Here is a 15363-nt window from a genome sequence, read left to right on the forward strand (position 1 = left end):
TATCCTCATAAACAGCATCCTCCATAGTAAAGGCCAGGGTAGCTCTGGTAACAGGTGAACAGTTAGTGGGATCCAAGGCCCAAGGACAAAGGGCTAACCCACTGGAATTGAGTACTCTGATAGCAATTGGTCTTCCAGAAGATCTGTTAGGATCTGGGCTTGTTGCTTGCACCTTGTTCTGGCTGTGAAAAGATTTTCACCTTTTTGCCGATCATGTGCCCAGCTACCTCTGCCTTTTCAAGTGTGGTCTCCCTGAACTACCAAGGGAGGGTAAGTGTGGAATCTATTTTCCCTGGGCATGTCTAGGATCCCAGAGAGTTATGGGAAATGGAGCTAACAGGACCTGGGCTCATATTTGTGCATAATTTTTTGCTAAATAAACAAAAAAAAAAACCCCAAAACATTGAAAAAAACACATTTTTCTTTGTTTCTGTTATAAAATTTAGCAAATAAATAACCTTTCTTCATAAATTTAGGTCAAAATGAATTCTGCTACATTTCATTAGTGAAAATAACCCAAATTAGTGTATATTATTTAGTAAAGTTATACAGTCCACAAATCGATCCAACAATATACTGAAGGCCAATCTCATTTCTTGAGGCCTGAAAACACCAGGATAGTACAAATACCCCTGAAATGACCCATTTTTTTTATAAATAAACCATCCATGGTATTTAGTAAGAGGCATAGAGAGTTTTTTGACGTTGTACTTTTTTGTTACAATTTTTTTGGAAAATGAAGAAATTTTTTTAAAAATTCACAATTTTTTTTTTTTACATATTGTCACCAGTCCAGTACAGCATTATTATATAACTGGTGTGGCAGTGACCAAGGACACTGGCTGGTGACAGTATGTAAAAAAAAATACAGTAAATCCTCAACTTACGAACATTCGAGTTGCGAACTTTCAAAGATACGAACAACCTCTAAGTTGCAAACTTTTAAACATGCGAACATGCATTTACATGCCAAATCATGAAAGTAGCTCACGTGTCTGCCTGACATTGTCAGCTGCGTGCACCCTCTGCCACAAGCAACTGTTGTGCTGTGTACTTTACTGTATAATACAATGGTGTACAGTAATACAGTGTTGATTTCAAGCCTAGAAAGTGTGGAAGCAAGCATAAAAGCAGCGGTCTTGTCTGGTCACTCAATTCCAGCCCCAGTATGTCAGCTGTTGTACTGTACTACTTTACCTTTCAAGTTACTGTAGGATTAAACATCATTTCTTTTCAATATTTCTTCTTGTATTTTGTATGCATTATTTGTGTGAAAAGTATTATAAACCTTACTTTGTTGGACTTGCAAAGAAATTGGACTTACGAACAAACTCTCAGAACGGAACTCGTTCATAAGTAGGGACTTACTGTAATAATAATTAAAATGTAATTTTTTTCTATTCTTTTTTATTACATTTTTTTCCTGTTTTTTTTACTAATTTTTTCAACACACTGTGACCAGAGCAATACAATGTTACCATAGTAACATTGAACCATTCTGGGCAAGTGATCAGGATTATTTTTTTACACATTATGATTGCTAATACCAATGTATTTCATTGATATTTGCAATCATTGTTACTGAATGAACCTGATTCATTCAGACTTTTGTTGTGATTAGCTGTGATTGGGCAACGTTCATGACATGATACAGATTGGCTGTGATTGGCCCTGTCTGTACCATGTGACTGCTTTGACCAATCACAGCAACAACACAATTATATACAATGGATGGCATGAAAGGAAGCCATTCATTGTATACAATTGTCATGTGATCTGATGTGATTGGTCACAGTGGTCACGGGCCGGTGTAGTGATCTGTCATCAGCTATGTCCTGTGGACACAACCAGTGACAGATTGCGCCGCTGCGTGGCCCTTTCTGACAGGACATCATATGACACCCACTCAGAAGGAGGAGTATCTCATCCGGCCTAAAGCAGAAGGTGTTAAGCACCACTACTTACCTGAGTATTGTTGCTGACCATGTCCATCCCTTTATGACTACAGTGTACCCATCTTCTGATGGCTACTTCCAGCAGGATAATGCATCATGTCACAATGCTCAAATTATCTCAAACTGGTTTCTTGACATGACAATGAGTTCCCTGTACTCCAATGGCCTCCACAGTCATCAGATCTCAATCCAAAAGAGCACCTTTGTGTGCGGTGGAACAGGAGATTCGCATCATGGATGTGCAGTCGACACATCTGCAGCAACTGAATGATAATCTCATGTCAATATGGACCAAAATCTCAGGGAAATGTTTCCAACACTTTGTTGAATCTATGCCACAAAGAATTAAAGAATAAGTTCACCTTTCATAACATGTTACACCCATATTCAGGGTGTAACAAGTTGCGATTAACTGGCCCCCGCTCCTGCCTGATCCCCGCTTTGACATCTCTTCCCCCCCCGGTAGCTGTCACAGCACTCTGTGAATAAGAGACTACAAGTCTAGCGGCTGTCAGCTTGTAGTCCTCAATGAACTACCATTGCACTGTGGAGTACCATGATAGTTCATTGATTCTTCCTGTCAGTATATCTGCTTGCGTTTAAATCCTGTACGAGCAAGCAGATATTCTGACAGATCTGCAGGGGACCTGCATGGCACCAGGGATCTGCTCTTCGCTGGTGCAATGCTTTACAGGCTCCTGCAGACAAAAATAGTAAATGCACATTTTTTTTATCTGCAAAAAAATGTGCATTTATTACTTTTTACTAAAAGGTGAACTTATTCTTTAACCTCCCTGGCGGTCTGATTATGTCAATATTTTTGAATGTCAAAGCGGTACATTGTTTTGCATGAAAATTTGCCATTTTATATTGTAGGCCTGTAAATCTTAGGAATAACTCACTTAAATCTGTTCATACAAGAGTCTAGTAAACATCCCGGGTATGATAAAATTTGAAACACAAAATCATAAATTCTAATATAATAAATAATTATAAATAACTCCCTGAAGTATTATTAGGCCCAGAAATTTTCAAATGTCATCTTTAGTCACTGGTTCCCACTTTCTGCTTCTTGGAAACTTCCTATGCAGAGTAGACAATTGTTGCTCTTGGTACCGGTTGTCTCAGTAACTATTTTTTCAATAACCTCATCGGTCAGAAATAATTGCAAGTATGCTAACGGGTTGTCTTTTTCAACGTTTACTTTCATAACAGATGCTCCAGTAAATGGGAATCTTGGGGGGCACTGCCTGACCCATACTACAGTCAATAGAGCACCAAGCTTGCACATCACTGAGCTCAGTCGCAGAATCGTCGCTGTCGTCACTTTCAGTATCTGATGATGAATTTCCCCACGAATCATTATCGCTCAATTCTGCAAGTGATTCTAATTCGCTGTTTTCTAGCTGGTATAAAACCGCTTTTGACCTAAAGGGACACTTTTTGGATGCCATGGTCGTTCTCAAGTTTCCAGGCAGATAGAATGGTAAAAGTGCCGGCAGGGCACAGGACAAAGGACTCGGGACAAAACTGAGGTGAAATGGTTTGATACAGTAATGTAATCCTAACAGATTACAATGTATTGTGTGTATGTCATGTTTTGTTTACCTTCTTGAATCTCCTGCTGGTTCAGCTCCTCTGCATCGTGGCGCTCGCAGGCAAGGGAACCCAGAAGAGAGATGCCGGCATCGGCCAGAGGACACAGCGGGAGGACATCGGGGGATCGCAGGAACAAGGTAAATTACACTACAGTGTAATCCCAAGTGTGGCTCGGGGTTACTGCTTTTTGTACTGAAAATTAACCCCAAGCCACATTCGGGATTAAGGCCAGGGAGGTTAAGGCAGTTCTGAAAACAAAAGGGGGTCCAACCTGGTACTAGCAAGGTGTACCTAAATATGTGTCAACTCTGTGTTTGCCGGCCCAAGGGAGATCTCCTCAGGCACACATAAGCCCCAGAAAAAAAGGGAGGATCTGAAATGTAAACCATAAGGTCAGAGCATTAACCAAGCATCCCTGGAAACTATATTTTTGAACTACTGGCAGGAAGTTCGGAAACATAACGGTGAGGACAAAACAATTCAAAAAAAGTTTCAAGAGCTATCAAGGCCGTAAATGGTAATTTTGAATAATATTATTTAGCTCCAAATGACTTGGCTGTCAGGGCTCCCAGGTATGACCAGAGGTGTGTGACTGAAGCAGGGAAACGCAGACCTCAGATATGTTATAAACAATATAATTTATTAACACTAACAGTACAAACATAAACGCAGTGCAATACTAAAACGTAATACGGTGCAAACAAACCAAACCAAACCACCCACAGATAACAGTACATACAAGCAAGCGTCGTCAGGCAGGCCGGGTCAATATCAATTGGGCAGGTAGGTACAGGGGGAGCAAGCGGAGAATGGTCGGGGTCACAGGCCAGGTTCAGCAGGTAGCAAGCAGCATAGTACAGAGGGTCAGGCAGAGGGATGGTCCGGGTCACAAGCCAGGGATCAGAACAGGTAGCAAGCAGCGTAGTACAGAGGGTCAGACAGAGGGATGGTCAGGGTCACAAGCCAGGATCAGAGCAGGAGAAGTCAGCAAAGGAACAGAAACAGGATGCAGGACAGATACAGGGCCTAGGACAAACACAACACCAAGGCCGAGTCTGCAAGTCTGGCCATCCCTTAAATACACCAGTATCATCAGTTCCAGGTGTTAGCTGGCTGAAAGGTTGAGTCTCTGATTGCTGGGAGCACCCGCTGGCCAGCCCTGGTACTGCAGATCAAAAGGCAGGTGAGTCCCACCATTGCTGGCCAGTCCATTCCTAACAGTACCCCCCCCTCAAGGAGCGGCCTCAGGACGCTCCAAACAGTCCTAGCTGGGCAAAATGTTCCACCGCCCGGGTCTGGCAACTGGCGGGAAATCAAAGACTGGCACACCGGGCAGGACTCCGGGCAGCGGCACACCGGGCTGGACTCCGGGCAGCGGCACATCGAGCAGAGGCACACCGGGCAGAGGCACACCGGGCAGAGGCACATCGGGCAGGACTCCGGGCAGAGGCACATCGGGCAGAGGCACATCGGGCAGGACTCCGGGCAGAGGCACATCGGGCAGGACTCCGGGCAGAGGCACACCGGGCAGAGGCATATCGGGCAGGACTCCGGGCAGAGGCACATCGGGCAGGACTCCGGGCAGAGGCACATCGGGCAGGACTCCGGGCAGAGGCACATCGGGCAGGACTCCGGGCAGAGGCACATCGGGCAGGACTCCGGGCAGAGGCACATCGGATTACCAGGCGAAGCAGCAGGCAGCGGGCCACCAGGCGGAGCAGCAGGCACCGGGACCCCGGGCGGATCAGCAGGCACCGGGCCCCCGGGCGGGGCTACAGGCACCGGGCCCCCGGGCGGAGCGGCAGGCACCGGGCCCCCGGGCGGGGCGACAGGCACCGGGCCCCCGGGCGGGGCGACAGCAATCGGGCCCCCGGGCGGAGCAGCAGGCACCGGGCCCCCGGGCGGGGCGACAGGCACCGGGCCCCCGGGCGGGGCGACAGGCACCGGGCCCCCGGGCGGGGCGACAGGCACCGGGCCCCCGGGCGGGGCGACAGCCACCGGGCCCCCGGGCGGGGCGACAGCCACCGGGCCCCCGGGCGGAGCAGCAGGCACCGGGCCCCCGGGCGGAGCAGCAGGCACCGGGCCCCCGGGCGGGGCGACAGGCACCGGGCCCCCAGGCGGGGCGACAGGCACCGGGCCCCCAGGAGGGGCGACAGGCACCGGGCCCCCAGGAGGGGCGACAGGCATCGGGCCCCCAGGAGGGGCGACGGGCATCGGGCCCCCAGGCGGGGCGACGGGCATCGTGCCCCCAGGCGGGGCGACAGGCATCGTGCCCCCAGGCGGAGCGGCGGGCGCCGGACCTCCAGATGGAGCGACAGGTCTCGGGCCCTCAGGCGGAGCGGCGGGCGCCGGACCCCCAGGTGGAGCGACAGGTCCCGGGCCCTCAGGCGGAGCGGCAGGCACCAGACCCCCAGGCGGAGCGACAGGTCTCGGGCCCTCAGGCGGAGCGGCGGGCGCCGGACCCCCAGGAGGAGCGACAGGTCTCGGGCCCTCAGGCGGAGCGGCGGGCGCCGGACCCCCAGGTGGAGCGACAGGCCTCGGGCCCTCAGGCGGAGCGGCAGGCGCCGGACCCCCAGGCGGAGCGACAGGTCTCGGGCCCTCAGGCGGAGCGGCGGGCGCCGGACCCCCAGGAGGAGCGGCGGGTCTCGGGCCCTCAGGCGGAGCGGCGGGCGCCGGACCCCCAGATGGAGCGACAGGTCTCGGGCCCTCAGGCGGAACGGCGGGCACCGGACCCCCAGGTGGAGCGACAGGTCTCGGGCCCTCAGGCGGAGCGGCAGGCGCCGGACCCCCAGGCGGAGCGACAGGTCTCGGGCCCTCAGGCGGAGCGGCGGGCGCCGGACCCCCAGGAGGAGCGACAGGTCTCGGGCCCTCAGGCGGAGCGGCGGGCGCCGGACCCCCAGGAGGAGCGACAGGTCTCGGGCCCTCAGGCGGAGCGGCGGGCGCCGGACCCCCAGATGGAGCGACAGGTCTCGGGCCCTCAGGCGGAGCGGCGGGCGCCGGACCCCCAGGTGGAGCGGCGGGCGCTGGACCCCCAAGCGGAGCAACAGGTCTCGGGCCCCCAGGCGGAGCGGTGGGCACCGAGACACCAGGCACGACAGTGGGCTCCGAGTCAACTGGTATGACTGCAGGCACTGGGTCAGACATTGGATGGTCTGGCTGGACAGCGGGCATCGGGTCACCAGGCATCAGGTCATTTGGCTCGACAGCGGGCACCGCGTCATCTGGCAAGGCAGTGGGCTCCGAGTCAACTGGTATGACCGCGGGCACTGGGTCAGACATTGGATCGTCTGACCGGACAGCGGGCATCGGGTCACCAGGCATCAAGTCATTTGGCTCGACAGCGAGCACCGCGTCATCTGGCAAGGCAGTGGGCTCCGAGTCAACTGGTATGACCGCGGGCACTGGGTCAGACATTGGATCGTCTGACTGGACAGCGGGCATCGGGTCACCTGGCATCAGGTCATTTGGCTCGACAGCGGGCACCGCGTCATCTGGCAAGGCAGTGGTCTCCGAGTCAACAGGCACGACAGTGGGCACCGGGTCATCAGGTACCGGATTGTCTGGCTCGACAGCGGGCATCGGGTCATCAGGTATGACAGCGGACACTAGGTCACCAGGCATCAGGTCATTTGGCTTGCCAGCGGGCACCACGTCATCTGGCAAGGCAGTGGGCACCGAGTCACCAGGTACGACAGCGGGCTCTGAGTTAATTGGCACGACAGCGGGCACCGGATCAGGTACCGGATCATCTGGATCAACAGCGGGCATCGAGTCAACTGGCCTAATAGGATCGTCAGGCTGGATCAGTTCATCATGCCGAGTAGAGGCTTCAGGCCGAGTAGAGGCATCAGGCCGAGTAGAGGCATCAGGCCGAGTAGAGGCATCAGGCCGAGTAGAGGCTTCAGGCTGAGGAGAGGCTTCAGGACGCGTAGAGGCTTCAGGCCGAGTAGAGGCATCAGGCCGAGTAGAGGCATCAGGCCGAGTACAGGCATCAGGCCGAGTAGAGGCATCAGGCCGAGTAGAGGCTTCAGGCCGAGTAGAGGCTTCAGGCTGCGTACAGGCATCAGTCTGAACCACGGAAGGCAGGCTCACCGGTTTGGATACTGGCAGGATGGTATTGGTTGGAAAGAATTTTCGCTTTTTTCTGGTTTTAACTACTGGAGCACTGCAAGTAAACGCAGGTCTGCAAACGAATGGAGCAGCTGGAGACAGAGAAGAACTGGAGGATGGAACAGGAGAGGGAGCAGTTGCTACAGAGGGCTTTTTTACAGGGTTAAAGGCAGGATAGGTGCAGCGAGTGGGAACAGGGTACTGACATGCGGTAGATAGCCAAGTATACTGGGCTGTAACTGGAGGAGCTGGTGGGAATACAGGAGTAGAGTTAGAAGCAGGACTGGGTCTTTGTAAGCTGACTGAGGCTGGGTGCAACAAATCTGTCCATGTCTGCAGTAGGGGTTGAACAAAGCTGAGCTTACACAAAGTCTGTCTGGTCAATGACTGCACTGCGTTTATACAATCTCTCAGTGTCTGTGGTGAACATGTGGAATAACGCTCCAGAAAGTAACCCACATCATCCTCTAATAACCACACCAGGGACTCTACCTGGTCTGCACTAAATGGTGGCAAAAATTCATCCCTGCATTCGGGGGAACCAGATGAAACCAACTCTGCACAAACCTCAATCAATGGCTGCACCTCAGAGAACACTGTGCCCTGATCTACTAGAACATGAGCGAGCCGTATACATTCTAGCAATTCATCCCGGGTATACTCCTTCAGAGTTTGATAAGCATACTCCCTGTCATCAAACACTAGCAGATATAAATACTCAACCTCCTCAAGATCCATCCTTCCCATCAACAAGCCAAGATGGCTTCCCTGTGCAGCCACTTCTGGTCAGGATTGGCCTTGGTGTAATGTCAGGGCTCCCAGGTATGACCAGAGGTGTGTGACTGAAGCAGGGAAACGCAGACCTCAGATATGTTATAAACAATATAATTTATTAACACTAACAGTACAAACATAAACGCAGTGCAATACTAAAACGTAATACGGTGCAAACAAACCAAACCAAACCACCCACAGATAACAGTACATACAAGCAAGCGTCGTCAGGCAGGCCGGGTCAATATCAATTGGGCAGGTAGGTACAGGGGGAGCAAGCGGAGAATGGTCGGGGTCACAGGCCAGGTTCAGCAGGTAGCAAGCAGCATAGTACAGAGGGTCAGGCAGAGGGATGGTCCGGGTCACAAGCCAGGGATCAGAACAGGTAGCAAGCAGCGTAGTACAGAGGGTCAGACAGAGGGATGGTCAGGGTCACAAGCCAGGATCAGAGCAGGAGAAGTCAGCAAAGGAACAGAAACAGGATGCAGGACAGATACAGGGCCTAGGACAAACACAACACCAAGGCCGAGTCTGCAAGTCTGGCCATCCCTTAAATACACCAGTATCATCAGTTCCAGGTGTTAGCTGGCTGAAAGGTTGAGTCTCTGATTGCTGGGAGCACCCGCTGGCCAGCCCTGGTACTGCAGATCAAAAGGCAGGTGAGTCCCACCATTGCTGGCCAGTCCATTCCTAACAGGCTTGTTGTTCTGGTAGGTGTTCTTTTTAGGTTTTTATATGGGGGGGGGGGTGTAATGTCCACATGTGTGTATGTTGAGGATGTTATATGTTTTATATATGTGTGGAGTTTTGTATAGAATTTAATTGTAATTTGCGTTGCAATGACAATAAAGTATTTATCTATTATCTATCTTATTATAATGAAATGGACTGTTCACACAGCCAAGGTGTAATCATAGGTAAAGGTCTGGCCATGATAGTATACTCAGCAAGACTGTCACTACAGCAATATAAATGTATATCAAAGCTTGAAAAAGCCGCTCACCCGCTTGCCAAATGCGAGGAGAAATTCCTCTGTGGCGAGCAGCGAGCACAGATGAAGCATGGAGTGACTGCACCTGCACTCCAAGCCTCATTGTGAAGCCGAGTTCCGGTTTACAACTTCCGGTTTCCGGCTTCTGCGACACCACCACTGAGGGGACAGGTGCAGGAGAGGTCCGCTCTCCTCTGCTGAGAGGAGTCACCCTCTTCACTGCCACAAGGGACTCGGAGGGACTAGGAGTAAGCACTATATACAACATGTCATATCACTATAATGGAGTACAGGGGAGCTTGGATATACATTACTCATTAATGTATATCCCAGCTCCCCTGAACTCCATTATAGTGATATGACAAGAAGACAGTAATGTATATCCCAGCTCCCCTGTACTCCATTATAGTGATATGACATGTATACAGTAATGATCACACAGACAAGATATCATTGTATATATATATATATATATATATATATATATATATACAGTATATGAACCTTTGTATGTTAGATATTGCTTATTCATTTTTCCATTTTTCTTTCTCCTAGAATACATTTTATATAAATTCACAACTGTTCATCCTCTTCATTAACTATTTGGGTTCTGAATAAGTGGGAGTACTTGTGAAATGCGTAGACCTATCTTTGAGGATACACAACTCACTCAGGAAATATGATTTTGTATATACAGTTTTTAAATTTTTTGTATGTAGCCAATAAAATAAATACCCCTAGGATTATATAGCCAGAAGGTTTGCTGTGTCTCCCATCACAGTCTCAAGAGCATGGAAGAGATTCCAGGAGACAGACAGTTACTCTAGGAGAGCTGGACAGTGCCATAGAAAGTCCTTAACCCATCTGCAGGACTGGTATCTGCTCCTTTGTGCACGGAGGAACAGGATGAGCACTGCCAGAGCCCTACAAAATGACCTCCTGCAGGCCACTGGTGTGAATGTCTCTGACCAAACAATCAGAAACAGACTTCATTAAGGTGGCCTTGAGGGCCTGACATCTTCACTGCATGGCACCATAGAGCTCGATTGGTATTTGCCATTGAACACCAGAATTGGCAGGTCCGCCACTGACACCCTGTGCTTTTCACAGATGAGAGAAGGTTCACCCTGAGCATATGTGACAGACTCGAAAGGGTCAGGAGATGCCATGGAGAATGTTATGCTGCCTGTAACATCGTTCAGCATGACTGTTTTGGCGGTGGGTCAGTGATAGTCTGGGGAGGCATATCCATAGAGGGACGCACCGACCTCTACAGGCTAGGCAATGGCACCTTGACTGTCATTAGGTATCGGGATGAAATGCTTGGACCCATTGTCAGACCCTACGCTGGTGCAGTGGGTCCTGGTTTCGTCCTGATGCACGACAATGCCCGGCCTCATGTGGCGAGACTATGCAGGCAGTTCCGGAGGTAGAAGGAATTGATACCATTGACTGGCCCCACACTCACCTGATCTAAATCCAATAGAACACCTCTGGGATATCATGCTTTGCTCCACCAGGTTGCACCGCAGACTGTCCAGGAGCTCATTGATGCCCTGGTCCAGATCTGGGAGGAAATACCCTAGGACACCATCAGGTCATCTCTTTAGGAGCATGCCCCGACATTGTCAGGCATGCATACAAGCACATGGGGGCCATACAAACAACTGAATACTATTTTGAGTTGCTGCAATGAAATTTCAGCAAAATGGACTAGCCTGCTGCATCCTTTTATCACTTTGTTTTTCGGGGTGTCTTTGAATTCAGTCCTCTGTAGATTGATAATTTTCATTTCCATCAAACGATGGGGCATCCTTACATTCCTAACATATTAACATATCACCCAGTCCATATCAGTATTAATATCTAGCATGATATTTTTCCCCATTGAGAACTGATGTGTTTTCAAAGTGTTCCTTTAATTGTTTTGAGCAGTGTGTATGTATATATATATATATATATATATATTTAGTTTATGTTGGTTTACTTGTGAACACCAGATGTATATCTAAAGTCCCACTTAAACTGTCTACTACAAATTTTCTAAATATGAGATACCCTGGTAACTTAATTTTGTATTTGGTATACACATCACCCTGTTTACCATATACTCTTATGGACTATTCAAACTGATAATTCAATACAAAAAGTCCACTTATTAGTGACCATGCTCAGTTCCAAAACAATAACACACAATAGTTTCAGAAAAAGGTGCTCCAAGGTGTTGCTCGTCCAAGAAAGACAGACCACATAGATTTCACACCACACTCACCAAAAGGTTTTGACTCCTTTTATTAGTAAGAGAGTCCAACCAGTATATGTAAACAGCTCCACAGTATCACAGCTTCAGTGTATCCCATAGAACTTCCACCAGCTCTTTTAATAGATACATGGTCTCTCCTATAGCCAGTTTAAAGTATGTCCTCCATATATATGCATGAGGAAGAAGAGGAATCCCACATAGTGAAAAATAATGTTTTTATTGTTAAAGAAAAAGTGTGTTGGACTTACATGATTAAAAGCATGCATTTGCCTTGTAAAAAACTGAAAGCACCTTCCTGTGGTACATCTCTCAGTTTTCAAATTACGCAACCTCTCCCAATGGTTTTCCCTAATGCTCCTTCACATAACAGAACAAATTAAAGTATAACTAAAGGCAAAACTTTTTTTTTTTTAGTTTTGGCTAGAGTGGAGAGGGATTAGAACACTTGTCAAGTTTTTATTGTGTTATCCCCAAAGCAGTAATAGAGAGAATATCTTCCAATAGGGACACTAGTTCTGGTGACCCTGGTGACAACCAGGGATTCCCTCACTTTGGAGGGATTTCCATTCAGTTCCTGTTTCGACTATGGGACAGAAGTGCACATAAATCTCCCCAATGGGATGCAGATGGAAAACAAAAACTGTCAGCGGTTATAACCCTTCCTTACTCTTTCCAAAAAGAAAAAAAAAGTTCTGCCTTTAGTTCTACTTTAACTGATAGACACCTATCCAGTAACGTCGTATTTGGGGACAGTTTCACTAGATATGTAGGCATGTGCCAACCACATTGCAACTCTGATGCATTCTGAGCAAATCTGGCTATTCTTTGGGGCACTATGTACCAGCGTAAAAGTACCCTATAATTAGCCTCAATAGGGGTTTATTGGTTTGCATAGTATCTGCATTTAATAAAATAGTTTAGCAAAAAATTAGGCTGCAGTTCCTTAAAGTAAATCTTTCCTTTGCCAATGTTTACCTCCTTAAGATAGACTTACTGGTCGGATCACCAGGTAAAAATACTGATAAAAAGCATTAAAACAGAAAACGAATGCCGCCCCCACATCTCAGGATTGGTAAAATGAAATATATTACATTTTTCTTTTTGAGTTTAGATGCGCTTTCATGTAATTAAAACACAAAACCCTTACATTTCACAGGACGGTACAAAGGAACAGTACCATATGAGGTAACATGGGGACAACAGGACATCAAATCAAAACCAGTGTGGCAAGAGCAATGTGTGGCATGAGATGACTTTGCTTTATAGTAGATGACCCAAAGTTGAACTCATGGCCGCTCTAGTAGAATCCTAATTGTATAACAGCACCATGAAACTTCACCTTAAAAATGCATGGCCATGTTATTTTAGAGAATTATTAAGACAAAAAGACTGCAGCACAGTTGTATCAAAATGGTAGTGTTTCAACACATATTTCCATTGACTGCAGTGAATCCAGTTCCAGAAATAATCTGCATTACTTTGTTACTGCAGTGGCTAATGTGAGCACTTCTAGCAGGAGTTGGATGGTGTATGAAACCTAGTGGCACCAGTAAACAGTGTAGGATTCATCTCAGAGATCTTTCCGCCTGCTGGATAGTCATACAGCTAATGACTGAACTGTTGGGATTTTCAAGGAAACACAGAATACTTCAATTGCTACATATGTGCTAAGTATGATATTACAACTGTTTAAAAGCAAAATTAGTGTGATCTGAGGTTGATTGGAGAAAAGGTGTATCTCATATCTGATCATCAGATCTGCCTATCCATAGTGAGGGCATTCAATGAGAAATGGAGGAGATATAGGATATATAGGATACTAGATGTACAATGGCTGATAATGCATAAAAACATGGCATCGAGTACCATACACATAAGAGTGGGATCCTGAACTTACCCAGTAGAGAACCAATGAATATAATAACTTGAACGCTGGTGGTGAAATGTCTGTAGCTCAGCCCATCACTGTTGCTGCTGCTGCGGTTGCTCCACAGGACTTGAGAATGAGACACGTTCCTAATTTCCAGTGCCCCAGCCTGATAGAAGCCAATCTCACTCTTGTTTCTGAAGATCAGGCTGCCATTATAACCCATGGCGGTTCTTCTGCCACCTACTGCATGTGTTGCACTGTCAGGGCTGCTCTCAGCATCATGGCTCTGAAGCCCACAGCTCGGTACGCTCCCTGGCTTTGTGCGCCCATCTCAGAATAATTACCTGACTAGTCCGGATAGCAAGCATTTTTTTTTCCCTTCACCCGGTTTTACTCTGGCTCTTCATACGGCAGGAAGAACACAAGCCTCTCTCTCTGCTTTTCACCCCCAGCAAACATCTCCAAAACAAGATCATGTCAGATGCCGGTAAAAAAGGAGGGGGGGAAAAAGAGCTGACCCTGAATCTCATCGCTCCTTTTTTCCCTTTCTGTGAATCTCCAGCACAGGCTCCCTCTCTTTTCTTGTTACCGTCACTGAAACTGATTGGGAAAGAGAACCAAAAGCGTAATCAGTCTCACAGCCTGATGCTGGGGAACAAAAGAAGAAAAGCCTTGACATGAAATGTCTCCCTCACCTAGTCTAGCAATGCAATGATTGCAGAGGAAAGAACACACAGCGTAGGCTCATTAGCGGCTGAGAGACTCGGTCTACAGGCTGCCTTCATCTACACCCAGTTCACAATGAAGGCTCATCCATTTCAGACTTTTTAGATTTCTTCTGCAATAAAGAAGCAATCCCAACATGCCTTGGGAATACTAGAAATCAATGGAGAATGATGATAAAACAGTTCCAGGCTTGCTTTCCCACCAACTGTCACATTATTCTTAAATACAGATCAGTTCTATTTCATTGAATTTCATTGCAGTTCTGTCTAGGCCTAGAGATTGGCATCTATCCTGGGCACAAATGTGGGGCTTGGGGGATTCATGACATATCCATAATCAGATATAGGAAATATTGCCAAACATGCAAATTATACAATGCACACTGCTTCATGTTCTCCACACAAATTCAGATCCTTATGTGTGTGATATTGACTACACATGGAGCAAAGGTACAGGATCAGGAATCGGAGAAAAAAATATGTATGAAATGTACACACTTTCAATGTCATTATACCTACAGATATTGTTTTTTCACTTAGGAAGAACAAAGGTTTATGAAACAGACTCAGTTCGCCAAGCTAAGGGTGGCCATACACATTACAATATCATTGTACAATCTTCTTTAAGTTTACCAAAACTAGTTAATATATGAACAGACCTCAACAGTGCCATTTAAGCAAGTCGTAGTTTATACAATTTTCTTTCCATTCAGCATGAGTGGAGGAAAAGAAAATTGCTTGATTACCACATCAACACAGTGTTGATGGGGCTTCCCTCCCGCAGTGCTACTGTGTTCTGCAGCTGGGAGCCTTCCCTGCCACCAGAACGCAATGATCACTGCTAGTGGCTATAGCTGTCGGCAGTGATTGCATGCAAACAATCAGATTGACTGAATTTATTGAAGTTGATTGATCGATTTCAGTAAAGCCAGCCTGCCCATAAATGTATTGAATTTCTGCTGGTCCCTAACAGCCGAGATTCAATCCATCTATGACCGGCTTTAGTGTGTAACCATTTGCAGGCGCTTATATCACATAGTTGGTGGTAGGGCCAATGGTGTCCATTATTGCTTCGA

General features: G+C 47.8%; 1 protein-coding gene across 1 annotated transcript in view; it reads right to left on the bottom strand.

Annotated features, from left to right (window-relative positions):
• GPR176 (G protein-coupled receptor 176) overlaps window positions 1–14329 on the bottom strand; it is an 87623-nt gene extending 73294 nt beyond the window's left edge. The window contains exon 1 of the mRNA XM_089671324.1: window positions 13590–14329. Within this exon, the coding sequence (XP_089527450.1) occupies window positions 13590–13785 (196 nt within the window). The 5' untranslated portion in view covers window positions 13786–14329. The remainder of the gene's footprint in view (window positions 1–13589) is intronic.
• Window positions 14330–15363: the final 1034 nt, after the last annotated feature.

This window comes from Staurois parvus, unplaced genomic scaffold, assembly GCF_062004578.1.
Source record: "Staurois parvus isolate SC_StPar_1 unplaced genomic scaffold, SC_StPar_1.0 ptg000104l, whole genome shotgun sequence".
Taxonomy (NCBI): domain Eukaryota; kingdom Metazoa; phylum Chordata; class Amphibia; order Anura; family Ranidae; genus Staurois; species Staurois parvus.